This window comes from Coregonus clupeaformis, chromosome 34 (assembly GCF_020615455.1).
Source record: "Coregonus clupeaformis isolate EN_2021a chromosome 34, ASM2061545v1, whole genome shotgun sequence".
In the NCBI taxonomy this organism is placed as follows: Eukaryota; Metazoa; Chordata; class Actinopteri; order Salmoniformes; family Salmonidae; genus Coregonus; species Coregonus clupeaformis.
The window spans coordinates 14,764,094-14,778,201 of record NC_059225.1 but is presented as its reverse complement, the minus strand read 5'-3'; the positions used below and the strand labels follow the sequence as shown (position 1 = coordinate 14,778,201).

The following is a 14,108-nucleotide window of genomic DNA, read 5'->3' as shown; positions in this document are numbered from 1 at the left end:
GCTTACCCCTGACCTTTGAGCTTTAGATTTAAACTATGCAAGTCAACATATTGGAGGGATGCATACGTGCTGATTGGAGTCCACATGGCCCGTATGGAGAGTAGGAGTCGTAGTAGTAGGCCTACTGATATAGTTTGAGAACAGTATGTTGTATGACCAACTGTGCACTGTGTGTACATGAACGTCACTGGGCCTGGGAGAATTACATGGTTGCGTGCCCACCATGTGAGGAGGGATCAAATGTATTTTCCACCCACAGAGACACACATACATACATTCCGTCTCCTTGGACTGTATGTTCCACGTCTGCCACTCTCCTCCTAGAATGCTTGCTGATCCTAGACCAGTTGACACAGTGAATGGGCATATAATAAGACAGTGAAAACTGAGCGCAGAACAGTCCAAACTGTGGCTGCTGGTTTTGGAATACAGCCCAGTTCATCCACTGTCATGCGGGCTAAAGGCCAGGCAGAGTGGTTCTTATTTCGCTCCTCAGTTTTAACACACGCTGTTCTTGAATAGGCCAGAATCGGTCACTTGAGGGCGGGGAGAAGATGTGACATCACAGACTAAGACCGTGTCTGTCCTATGTCCTGGTTGTCAGGGTAAGGTGGCGAGAGAACAACCAAAGACAGACAGACTGACTGACTGACTGACTGACTGGGATATACAGAGAGAACCCTTGTGCTTCTACTGACCACTGATTGACCATTGGCTAGTGGCTACAATCACAGAGAGGATACAGTTCTCTGGTGAGTGTTGAGTTGTTTCACTGTGATTTAATTGTAGGAGTGAAGGTCTCATAAGAAAGGCATGGACTAGACTGGAGGGTTACAGAGGTTATGCAGTGTGCTGTCATTTCCCTGGTCGGACCAGAGCACTGTTAGGCATGCTGAAAATGTTGTCTGATTTCAGCTCACCACTGGGCCTGTAACTTATGCAAACATAATTGTTATAAAGGATATGCCTTATTTATACCAGAGTACCAGTGGAATAATCGATATAATAATTATGTAGCATGTAAATACATACAGTTACCCAGGAGCAGTAACTATGCAACGTCACATTTTTCTCAGGACAGTTTAAATCGAACTGGTTTGATGAGGACCATTGTACTACTGACATGTGTGACCTGAATAATTGCAAACTTGTCATAATCCTCAGTGTTTCTCACAAGAGGTATTTTAGGACAAGGAGGAGTCATTTAGGTTAGGATGTTGACATTCAAGGGAATGGTTTGATATTGATGTGTGCCCCATGTAGCTCAGTTGGTAGAGCATGGCGCTTGCAACGCCAGGGTTGTGGGATCGTTTCCCACGGGGGGCCAGTATGAAAAAGAAAAAATGTATGCACTCACTAACTGTAAGTCGCTCTGGATAAGAGCGTCTGCTAAATGACTAAAATGTAAAATGCAGGGGGGCTGGTGGGAGTGTTGTCGTGGTGGCCACCTCTGGAGCTGGGCCATGACCCTGGGGTGGGGGTGTAGCATGTGTTGTGTGTAAGTTTGGCCAGGCAGTAAGAGTAACACTACACCCCTGGGTGGGAGGAGGAGGGCTGGGGAGGCCCAGTTGAGAGGACACAGCGTGCTGTGCCTGTGCCATGGAGGAATTTGTAGCCCTTTTCGGTGCTGTGCAATGTAAAGAGCAAACATAGAATGTCTGCCAACATTATTTTCCTTCTTCAGTTTCTGTGGCAATAATATTAATCTTTCAATGAAATTATAATGTTTTTAGCCTTTGAGAATTGAAAATTACTTCCCTAAATGTTTTGTTATTATCTATAATTATATTTTACAAAAAAATGTGTCACAAGTGTTCTTTAAATCCACCCAAGCTATTTGGTCAGAGTAGCCCGGCCTAGCTTCTTAGAAAACAACAGCCCCTGGGCTCCCATTCATAGGCTCAGTCAATGTGAATCCATTTCTAGAATTTGAATAGTATGAAAACTGGTTAAGTTTGAACACTTCTCTGTCCATAATCTCTGCACCCAGAACCTAATCTCACATGCAAGTAAAGAACAGATGAAGAATTAAAAGGGCATGTTTATAAACAATGGAGAAAAGTTTATATTTTGTATTCTGATTGACAGTTGAACTAACCTCATGAGACATTTTTAAGTTAGATTATATAAGAATCAATGGCTATATCATTCATTGAAAAGTACAGAAATGGATGTAGGCCTACCAATCCCAGATTGCCCATTGTTCAATTTTTTTTCTCTCACAGGCCTCATGCTCAGAAGCCAGCCAAAGTGATGAATGGCTGGAATGGAATAAATAGAAGGGTATCAAACATATGGAAACCACGTTTGACTCCGCTCCATTTACTCCATTCCAGCCATTACAATGAGCCCGTCCTGGTGGCTTCGCCTCTTCCTGTCTGGTAGTGTGGACTAGGGTTTAAATATCAGAAGTCTGAAGGAGGCGTGAAAACCTCCTTCTAAAAAGCATTGACTGTTGTAGGCCAACCGGCCGCAAAACTACGTAAAATGAATAATAGCGCCATCTCCCGGCCGGTTGGGCTACGACTGTTGGGAAGGGGGAGTTTGTCACTGATTGTAGCCGTCCATAATCTTTGTGTGGCCGAACAGTTGTTTGAGCTAATCACAGCCTGCTGAAGACCTGGAACTGACGACACTCTTAACGACGGTTTGGGCGCGCGTTTTGGGTGCTTCTGGTAAGACATGATAACAAAACTGTTTTGAATCCAGTTTATGTAATTGAAAGAAAGTAAGACAAATAGGGTAAAGGATTTAACGCTGGCCCTTTGCACACATGTATGTAGTGTGTCTTCCAGTGCAACAATGTTCAGATACCGCGCGCTCTGTTGTAACAATAATACTGGCTTTGGCAAGTACTGTACATCCTCGTGTGGTGTGGTGTGGTGTGGTGTGCATTGGTGGTTTCTCACTTCAAACTAACCAACCACTCTTCGTTCTTTCTCCTCAGAGTTCTCTCAAATTTCACAGAATATTTCGTGGGTTATCGGCGGAACAGAGTGTGAGCTCCAGAAACCGAACATGACTGAAAATGGACTTGGGCACCGGGAGAGGGTGCTTAACATGGACACAATGAACCCGAATGTAAAGCGGGTTGAGTATGCTGTCCGTGGTCCAATCGTACAACGCGCGGCGCAGATTGAAAAGGAGCTCAAAGAGGTATATTAAATGTGTGCTGTTGGACAGAGAGAGAGATTTGCAATAACACATAACTTCACTGCATTGGTCATTCATTGGTCCTACTACTCTGTTCCTCAGAAGCGTTGGAAAAGTGCCTCACTTACGCAACCCTGCACGCTGAATGAGTTGGGACAAACAGTGTAGAGCTGTATGATGATAGTGCGCTCTGGTGACGATGGTGATCTATGATAAGTGCCATTATTTCCTTAGGAGAGGAGCGAACACACAAGTATGCAAAGGATACTGGTCTTTATGAGGGACTGCACTGAAACGAATGCTCACTCTTTTGGAGAAACTGACCTTGAACCACAACATTGTGTTAAAGGCAGTAGTCTCCTAAAGCAGTGGTTTCCAACCTTTTTTGGATACTGTACCACCAACTGAATTTTGCTTTGCCCAGGGTATCCCTGAAGTATGAGTGATGATTGGCTGAGAGAAATTGATGATAAAAATATTGTAGGAGCTGTTTTGTTAGACTTCAGTGTGGCTTTTGACATTATCGATCATAGTCTGCTGCTGATAACTCAGCACAACAGATGGGACTAAGGTCAGTCTGGTTTGAAGTGGAATGGCTGATACCTTCACCTCACACTGGTCAGTCATTTACACCTAGGTTGCATCGAAAGACTGGCATACAGTGAATGGGTTTGTAAATTTATAGCTGACTTTCCAGTGACTTTTTCTAGATAAAATGCAAATTGAGCATAAAACTGAAAATATTAGGTCAATATAATTGGGCCAATTTGTTTTGGTCAGTGCTATCTGGAATCCTTGCGACGTTCCTACCCTAACTCACCTTAACTCCTACCATTAGCCTAGCCCTTACCTAACCTTAACCATTTTACATTTCAAATTCAATGGGGTAGTGTTTCAAGGATCCCGAATAGCACGGACCAATTCGTTTAGGGGCTAGCTAGTAGCTATGCCTGTGTGTCTGGTTGGCACCACAAGGGTCTTTTCATGAAGGTGATCAATGAGAGAGTGCAGAGTGCTGGAAACGGCTTAGTTTAGCCTCAGTGAGGTTTCTATGGCGACCTACCTCCATTGCCAGGCTTTGCTGCGAAGAACTGCAATGAACATTTTATCAAATGCCGTTATCCAGAGTGTCTCACAGCAAGAGCACATAACAAGGGGGTTAAAGGACTGCATACAAATGTCTGCCGAAGGGGTGTCTGCCGAAGGGGGGGGACTGGCAGTTCTCACACTGCGAACAGCAGACTCATTGTTGGACCCAAGCGAGGGATGAGACCAAGAAGGGAAGAGCTTTGCGTCCCTTCCCGGACCTTCCCGGACCTTCCCGGTCAGATCAGACCTGTATGGTAATTAAATGAGGAGAATCACAGCAGGCTAACATAATGGGGATGGTGACTCAGTAAAACCATTCAATGGAAAGAGACCAGAGACAATGAACAGCCAGATAACAGCCAGTTTCTGATGTTACTTAACTGAAACAATGGGAATGAATAAACCAAACCTTTTTTGCATACCGTGGTTGCCATAACATTGAAGAACTCCGACAGCGCGTGATTCATTCTGAGAATCGGCCCTCACCAAAATATTATTTTGTCCTCTGTAGTCTACCCAGGCCCTGATCTCCCCTCTGTAACCTCTGTGCCAGGCTGACTCTGTGCCAGGCTGACTCTGTGCCAGGCCTAGTCTATACAGAACCAGTGAACCAGGAGGCCTCCTGTAGCTCAGTTGGTAGAGCATGGTGCTTGCAACGCCAGGGTTGTAGGTTCAATTCCCACAGGGGGCCAGTATGAAAAATGTATGCACTCACTAACTGTAAGTCGCTCTGGATAAGAGCGTCTGCTAAATGACTAAAATGTGGCACAGGGCTGCTAATGAGAGAGGAGGACTGGCATGGGGGATTGGCACTGTGCGATGGGTGAATGAACCAGTCTGATTGGATTTACATGCAGCCAATGTCAGCTGATCTGAAAGGAATGAACAGCTGATCTTTCATCATGCATGTGTCGTGTGTCCCATTCTAAGAATCCTGAGAAGTGTTTTGGATGTGGAACTCAAGTTATTTAAAGGGCCAATCAATAACAAAAAGTCAAACGATAACAAAGCGGCCGGTCACCCCGCCTCTGTTTGGGAGAAATGTAACCACTCTCAAATGTATAGACAGAGCTATGGATGCAAAGACTAACCGTCCATGATATCAACATTAGTATTTAACCATGTTGAGGCTAGACAGTGTTTGTTTACATTTACATTCTTTACAAACATTGGCGTAAAACAAGCTTATATTTTGGGTTCTGATGGCGTATGACAGTTGAACTAAACTCATGAGGCAAGTCCAAACATTTATGTAGCCGCAGATTGCCCCTTTAAATGGTTCTTACTGGTGGTTTTGGCTTGTGGTTGTGTGGAATTCAGCTCTGGTGTTTTTCTCTCTCTGTTTGTAAAATGGAGTATAAACACAGCAGACAACAGGGTCTCTCTCTCCCTCCCATTTTGATTGGCAGAAATCATGAGATGCCCCCTGATATTGACCTACAGGAGGAAAGCAGGAAGGTATCCTGTGGGTTTAGGTTTCAGTTGGGGGAACAAACAGTGCCTGTTTAGCTACACAACAAGGAAAGTAATGTCATCTTTTTTTTATTTTTTTTATTTCACCTTTATTTAACCAGGTAAGCCAGTTGAGAACAGGTTCTCATTTACAACTGCGACCTGGCCAAGATAAAGCAAAGCAGTGCAATAAAAACAACACAGAGTTACATATGGGGTAAAAAACATAAAGTCAAAAATACAACAGAAAATATATATACAGTGTGTGCAAATGTAGCAAGTTATGGAGGTAAGGCAATAAATAGGCTATAGTGCAAAATAATTACAATAGTATTAACACTGGAATGCTAGATGTGCAAGAGATTATGTGCAAATAGAGATACTGGGGTGCAAAAGAGCAAAATAAATAACAATATAGGGATGAGGTAGTTGGGTGGGCTAATTTCAGATGGGCTGTGTACAGGTGCAGTGATCGGTAAGGTGCTCTGACAACTGATGCTTAAAGTTATTGAGGGAGATAAGAGTCTCCAGCTTCAGAGATTTTTGCAATTCGTTCCAGTCATTGGCAGCAGAGAACTGGAAGGAATGGCGGCCAAAGGAGGTGTTGGCTTTGGGAATGACCAGTGAGATATACCTGCTGGAGCGCAGACTACGGGTGGGTGCTGCTATGGTGACCAATGAGCTAAGATAAGGCGGGGATTTGCCTAGCAGTGATTTATAGATGGCCTGGAGCCAGTGGGTTTGACGACGAACATGTAGTGAGGACCAGCCAACAAGAGCGTACAGGTCACAGTGGTGGGTAGTGTATGGGGCTTTGGAGACAAAACGGATGGCACTGTGATAGACTACATCCAATTTGCTGAGTAGAGTGTTGGAGGCTATTTTGTAAATGACATCGCCGAAGTCAAGGATCGGTAGGATAGTCAGTTTTACGAGGGCATGTTTGGCAGCATGAGTGAAGGAGGCTTTGTTGCGAAATAGGAAGCCGATTCTAGATTTAACTTTGGATTGGAGATTCTTTATGTGAGTCTGGAAGTTGAGTTTACAGTCTAACCAGACACCTAGGTATTTGTAGTTGTCCACATACTCTAGGTCAGACCCATCGAGAGTGGTGATTCTAGTCGGGTGGGCGGGTGCCAGCAGCGTCGATTGAAAAGCATGCATTTAGTTTTACTAGTGTTTAAGAGCAGTTGGAGGCTACTGAAGGATTGTTGTATGGCATTGAAGCTCGTTTGGAGGTTTGTTAACACAGTGTCCAATGAAGGGCCAGATGTATACAAAATGGTGTCGTCTGCGTAGAGGTGGATCTGAGAGTCACCAGCAGCAAGAGCGACATCATTGATATACACGGAGAAAAGTGTCGGCCCAAGAATTGAACCCTGTGGCACCCCATAGAGACTGCCATAGGTCCAGACAACAGGCCCTCCGATTTGACACACTGAACTCTATCTGAGAAGTAGTTGGTGAACCAGAGCGAGGCAGTCATTTGAGAAACCAAGGCTATTTAGTCTGCCAATAAGAATGCGGTGGTTGACAGAGTCGAAAGCCTTGGCCAGGTCGATGAAGACGGCTGCACAGTACTGTCTATTATCAATCGCGGTTATAATATTGTTTAGGACCTTGAGCGTGGCTGAAGTGCACCCATGACCAGCTCGGAAACCGGATTGCATAGCGGAGAAGGTACGGTGGTATTCGAAATGGTCGGGTGATCTGTTTGTTAACTTGGCTTTCAAATACTTTCAAAGGCAGGGCAGGATGGATATAGGTCTGTAGCAGTTTGGATCTAGAGTGTCACCCCCTTTGAAGAGGGGGATGACCGCGGCAGCTTTCCAATCTCTGGGGATCTCAGACGTTATGAAAGAGAGGTTGAACAGACTAGTAATAGGGGTTGCGACAATTTCGGCGGCTAGTTTTAGAAAGAAAGGATCCAGATTGTCTAGCCCAGCTGATTTGTAGGGGTCCAGATTTTGCAGCGCTTTCAAAACATCAGCTGTCTGAATTTGTGTGAAGGAGAAGCGGGGGGCATGGGCAAGTTGCAGCAGAGGGTGCAGAGTTGGTGGCCGGGGTAGTGGTAGCCAGATGGAAAGCATGGCCAGCTGTAGCAAAATGCTTGTTGAAATTCTCGATTATTGTAGATTTATCGGTGGTGATAGTGTTTCCTAGCCTCAGTGCAGTGGGCAGCTGGGAGGAAGTGCTCTTATTCTCCATGGACTTTACAGTGTCCCAAAACTTTTTGGAGTTAGTGCTACAGGATGCAAATTTCTGTTTGAAAAAGTTAGCCTTTGCTTTCCTGACTGCTTGTGTATATTGGTTCCTAACTTCCCTAAAAAGTTTCATATCGCGGGGGCTATTTGATGCTAATACTGTACGCCACAGGATGTTTTTGTGCTGGTCAAGGGCAGTCAAGTCTGAGGAGAACCAGGGGCTATATCGGTTCTTAGTTCTGTATTTTTGAATGGGGGCATGTTTATTTAAGATTGAGAGGAAATTACTTTTAAGGAACAACCAGGCATCCTCTACTGACGGAATGAGATCTATATCCATCCAGGATACCTGTGCCAGGTCAATTAGGAAGGCCTGCTTGCAAAGTGTTTTAGGGAGCGTTTGACAGTGATGAGGGGTGGTCGTTTGACCGCGGACCCGTTACGGACGAGGCAATAAGGCAGTGATCGCTGAGATCCTGGTTGAAGACAGCTGAGGTGTATTTAGAGGGTATGTTAGTCAGGATGATATCTATGAGGGTACCCATGTTTATGGATTTAGGGTTGTACCTGGTAGGTTCGTTGATAATTTGCGTGAGGTTGAGGGCATCTAGCTTGGATTGTAGGATGGCTGGGGTATTAAGCATATCCCAATTTAGGTCACCAAGCAGTACAAACTCTGAGGATAAATGGGGGGCAATCAATTCACATATGGTGTCCAGGGCACAGCTGGGGGCTGAGGGGGGTCTGTAGCAAGCGGCAACAGTGAGAGACTTATTTCTGGAAAGGTGGATTTTTAGAAGTAGAAGCTCAAACTGTTTGGGCACAGACCTGGATAGTATGATAGAGCTCTGCAGGCTATCTCTACAGTAGATTGCAACTCCACCCCCCTTTGGCAGTTCTATCTAGATGGAAAATGTTATAGTTGGGGATGGAAATTTCAGAATTTTGGTGGCCTTCCTGAGCCAGGATTCAGACACTGCTAGAACATCAGGGTTGGCAGAGTGTGCTAACGCAGTGAATAACTCAAACTTAGGAAGTAGACTTCTGATATTTATGTGCAAGAAACCAAGACTTTTGCGATTACAGAAGTCAGCAAATGATAGCGCCTGGGGAGTAGGAGTGATACTGAGGGCTGCAGGGCCTGGGTTAGCCTCTACATCACCAGAGGAACAGAGGAGGACTAGAATAAGGATACGGCTAAAGGCTTTAAGAACTGGTCTTCTAGTGCGTTGGGTACATAGAATAAAGGGGGCAGATTTCGGGGTGTTATAGAAAAGATTCAGAGCATTATGTACAGACAAGGATATGGAAGGATATGAGTAAAGTGGAGGTAAACCTAAGCGTTGGGTAACAATGAAAGAGATAGCATCGCTGGAGGCATCAATTGAGTCGGTCTCCGCGTGTATAGGGGGAGGGACAAAGGAGCTAACTAAGGCAGGTTTAGCTAGGCTGGGGGGTCTACAGTGAAATAGTACAATTAGAAATAACTGAAACAACAATAAACTAACCATGTTTGGGCTGAGGCTAAACATAAACAGGATGTAGTACCGTAAAAAGGAACAGTCCAGCAGACATCGGCTGTATAGCTGAGTTATCATAAGGTCCGGTGGTAAAGCACTAGTGAGTAAGAGGCCACGGCTAGCGTTTGCTAGCGGGCCGGGGCTAGCAGATGGAATCTTCGTGGTTAACGTCGTAACCACATCAGACGATTTCGTCGGCAGACCAGTCGTGTAGGATCGGCGGGGCTCCGTGTCAACACTAGGTGGTCCCGTCCGGTTGACAGAGAGGTAGATAGCCGGGAGATGGGCCTAGCTCAGGATGATTAGCCAGACCACAGCGTCTGTTTTGTTGTAGCTAGCTGGTAGCGATGAATCCGGAGTTAAAGGTCCAGTGATTCAGTGATTCCGGCGGAAAAACTGATATGTTCTGGGTCGATAACGCGCTGTGCAGACTGGCCGAATATCCGAATACAGTATAGCCCAGGATTCATTTCCATACCTTTAGATCACTGATGTGAAGTCGGAGCACTCCGACTGTAAATGCAGCATAGACATCACATAGGCTTTCTTTTAACTGTTACTATTATGTTTTGTACTGTGTATCCTAGATGACACCTCAGGGGACTACGAAAGTTAAATCCCACTAATCCAGGTGCTGTACAGTAAAAACATAGGGGGGTGTAGTCAGGGATTTATCACATTACACTCTTCTATAACTAATAGGCCTACCTCATCTACCAGGCTACACAAAATAACATGTTGTCATTGTCGTGTTACACTGTTTCCACTATCTAGGTCTTGTCCCTCTGGTTTCTTGTATAGGCTCCAAGCCTGAATGTTGTTTATCAAGCCTTTGCATTGCAAATTAAATGTTCCCTGTTCTAAGCATTTGTTTTTTTCCCAGTATCATGAGTTTGAATGAAATGATGTTTTATAAGAACTGGAGAGGGATATGGAGTGTGCTTGAGCAGGGACAGAATGAGGGGGCGAGCGGTGTCGGCACAGCCACAGCCCAATTGTTGATATCTCCTCTCCTCCCCAGTCTACACACAGTGGGAGTATCACAGCTGTCTCCAGTCCCTCTTTAACATCCTGTTTGCTTCCGTGATGACACAAAGTCCAATGGTTGAATAGGCAGGGATTTTAAACCAAGTTTAGAGTTGTCATACTCATAGAGGTTGGCACGTAAGTTTTACTATTGGGGATTGTCATGCACTAAATGTGACTGTTTAATTATCACGATAACCATATGTGTAATAACTGCAACTCTGTTTCTGCAGGGAGTTAAGAAGCCCTTCACAGAGGTCATCAAGGCCAACATTGGTGATGCGCATGCCATGGGCCAGAAACCAATCACATTTCTCCGACAGGTCTGTTAATTGTTGTTCTAAAGCTGTGGTGCATTTTATATCGAAGTGTCCAATTATTATTATAGATTACTATTTACTATACATTCTTTGTTCCCGTCAGGTTGTAGCGCTGTGCGCCTACCCGGATCTCCTAGAAGACGACAAGTTTCCAGAGGACGCTAAAAACAGAGCACGGCGCATCCTTCAGGCCTGTGGAGGGGGAAGTATAGGTGAAATAATGCTCGTACCGTAGGCAGGAAGTGTGTAAAAATAAATAAAATAAACAACATTTGATAAATATCCATTGAACTTTTTATCTATTTCAGGTGCATACAGTGCTAGTCCAGGCATTGAGATCATACGACAGGATGTGGCTAAATACATTGAGAAGCGGGATGGTGGAATCCCCAGTAACCCTGACAACATCTACCTCTCCACCGGGGCCAGTGATGCCATAGTGGTAAGACTGATGGCTGTAGTGCTGAGTTCTTGACTTGTGCTGGTGTGACTAAAATGCTGATTACAACCAACTCTTAACTACTTACTGTATATACAGTACATCTCTCAATGCTGAATTGGATCTAACAGCGCATGACTCTCCCCTTCCGTCCTCTCTACCTCCCTCACATCTTCTCTCTCCATAGACCATGCTAAAGTTGTTGACGTCAGGTGAGGGGAAGAACCGTACAGGGGTGATGATCTCCATCCCTCAGTACCCCCTCTACTCTGCTGCTCTGGCTGAGCTGGCGGCTGTCCAGGTCAGCTACTACCTGGACGAGGACAAGTGCTGGAGCCTGGACGTCTGTGAGCTGAGGAGGGCTGTCGAGGCAGCCAGGGAGCACTGTAACCCCAGAGTCCTCTGCATTATCAACCCTGGCAACCCCACAGGTATGTGCACACAAGTTTATATTCCAAGCCACTACCATCAGGGATCTGAGTCTCTTGTTTTTAGACCATCTCTGTTCTGATTAGTGGACTCGTCACCCTTCACTGTGATAGGTCAGGTCCAGACTAGGCAGTGCATTGAAGATGTGATCAGATTTGCTGCTGAAGAGCACCTTTTCCTGATGGCTGATGAGGTAATGTCGTAATAATACGATCTCTTCTCCCTGATCTTACCCTTTCTACCCCTTCTCTAAGGTGTTTCTTCTAGACACGATATTCAATACGTATCACTCCCTCACTCTGTGTCTGCCAGGTGTACCAGGATAATGTGTACGCAGAGGGTTGCAAGTTCCACTCCTTTAAGAAGGTTCTGTTTGAGATGGGACCAAAGTACTCCAGTGTTGTAGAGCTGGTCTCCTTCCACTCCACCTCCAAATGCTTCATGGGAGAGTAAGTCTGTAGCTACACACCCACATATTCTCACAGATGGTGACTGACCCCATAACTTGGCTCTTTTAGAAAAACAAACTCGACACGTATAGTATGTGAATGAAGTATGCTAGTGTTGTCTGCAAGTAACAGTTACTGTACCATATGATTATGTGTGTGTGTGGTCCTGTCATACAGGTGTGGTTTCAGAGGTGGCTACATGGAGGTGGTTAATATGGACCCTGAGGTGAAGTTGCAGCTGACTAAGCTGGTGTCTGTGCGGCTGTGCCCCCCCATCCCTGGGCAGGCCCTCCTGGACCTGGTGGTCAATCCCCCTCAGCCTGACGAGCCTTCCTACGCCACCTTCATCAAGGTCAGCATACACATGACGTGGATGTCAAGTTAGGATTCAGCCCTAAATGTCACAATATTATTACAGCGTAACAGGTGCTGTTCAGTAAAAAATGTATGTACTTTGTGTCACAATTTGTTAGTATTATCCTGACCTCTTAACAGGAGCGTACTGCCAACCTGGATATCCTGGCTGAGAAGGCCAAGATGACAGAGCAGGTCCTCAACACGGTCCCAGGGATCCACTGCAACCCTGTCCAGGGAGCCATGTACACCTTCCCCCGCCTCTCACTGCCAGAGAAAGCCATCAACGCGGCAAAGGTCGGTCTCTCTCTTTCCCTCCCACTCTTTTAATTTCTCTCTCCTTTCCTTTCCTTTTTCTGATGCTCTTCTCAGCTGTCTGATTCTTCCTATTCCAATCTCTTCTGTGTTGTTGTTATTCAGCCCATATGCTGACTCCACCTTCTTTATCTCTGTGTGTAGGAGAAAGGCCAGGCTCCAGATATGTTCTACTGTATGAAGCTGCTGGAGGAGACTGGGATCTGCCTGGTTCCAGGGAGTGGCTTCGGACAGAGAGATGGAACCTACCATTTCAGGTTAGACCGGTCACCTGTCTAGCCTGGGTACCAGTCTGTTTAGCTATCATTCCACTCCTTGTCATGTCAAAAATGTTTTGCATGACAAGGAGTAGAATGATAGCTAAACAGACTGGTACCCAGGCTATCACCTGTCCACTGTTACTCTACATTGTCTAAGCCAGTATTCCCTGCCCCTGGTGATGTTCATGCTAAGAAAACACTTTTCTTCTCTATCACTCTTTTTTTTCTCTGTGTAGGATGACCATCTTACCTGCAACTGAAAAGCTGAAGGTTGTGTTGGAAAAGATCAGGGAGTTTCATAAGTGGTTCACAGAGGAGTTCTCATAACCCCACTCGCCTTCACCTCTCCTCTTCCCACTCCAGTCCATAACAAAACCCCACCCCTCTTCCCGGTCCAGTCCATAACAAAACCCCACCCCTCTTCCCGGTCTGTAACAAAACCCCACCCCTCTTCCCGGTCCGGTCTGTAACAAAACCCCACCCCTCTTCCCGGTCTGGTCTGTAACAAAACCCCACCCCTCTTCCCGGTCCGGTCCGTAACAAAACCCCACCCCACTTCCTCAGAAACTGGATGAGAAATGGTGAAAATATCCAACTGAAAGAGTGCCAGTGTGTTACCAACACACCACCTGTTCGAATCTCTCCCCTCTAGTGTCCTAGACTTGACATTTAAAAGGGGAGTAATGTGTTAAGAAACTGTTTTGCATGGTACCTGGCATGCTGTTCTGTTTGAGCTAATTGTTGGTCAGGCAGCATCTGCACAGTGTACATATGATAATGTTCGTTTTAGTAATTTTCAGTTCATGACTATAACTGATCGTCAGTTGAGGGTTTTACAGGACATACAGCAACATTATGGTACTAATATCAGTAAATAGTTGTCAGAGGTGTGCTTTTATTGTATACCAGAGGGAGTGCAATGGATGTTGCGTTGAAAAGGGTACTGTGAACTACTGTGTGTACGATGAATAGTCAATGTAGTTACAGTATTTTTAATAACCAATGTTGATTATCATAAATTGTAAAAATATAAATAAAATTGTAATTTCTATGTCTTGGTTTGCTCATGCCTTGTCTGTGCACCACGCCAGTGTGGGA

At 45.3% G+C, this 14,108-nt stretch overlaps 1 protein-coding gene across 3 annotated transcripts; it reads left to right on the top strand.

The window, feature by feature from the left end:
- Nucleotides 1-475: 475 nt before the first annotated feature.
- On the top strand, nucleotides 476-14,061 carry LOC121549866 (alanine aminotransferase 2-like). 3 transcript variants are annotated; one of them, XM_041861818.2, is made up of 12 exons: nucleotides 476-752; nucleotides 2,948-3,156; nucleotides 10,678-10,767; nucleotides 10,868-10,976; nucleotides 11,073-11,206; nucleotides 11,391-11,634; nucleotides 11,746-11,825; nucleotides 11,945-12,081; nucleotides 12,259-12,433; nucleotides 12,577-12,732; nucleotides 12,895-13,007; nucleotides 13,247-14,061. In XM_041861818.2, the coding sequence occupies exons 2-12, from the start codon at nucleotides 3,019-3,021 to the stop codon at nucleotides 13,335-13,337; spliced, it is 1,467 nt and encodes a 488-aa protein (XP_041717752.1). In that variant the 5' UTR covers nucleotides 476-752; nucleotides 2,948-3,018; the 3' UTR covers nucleotides 13,338-14,061. The 3 variants fall into 3 exon arrangements, with proteins under 3 accessions (XP_041717752.1, XP_041717751.1, XP_041717750.1); XM_041861817.2 differs by lacking the exon at nucleotides 476-752 and adding an exon at nucleotides 2,362-2,675; XM_041861816.2 differs by lacking the exon at nucleotides 476-752 and adding an exon at nucleotides 2,745-2,848.
- The last annotated feature ends 47 nt before the right edge of the window (nucleotides 14,062-14,108 follow it).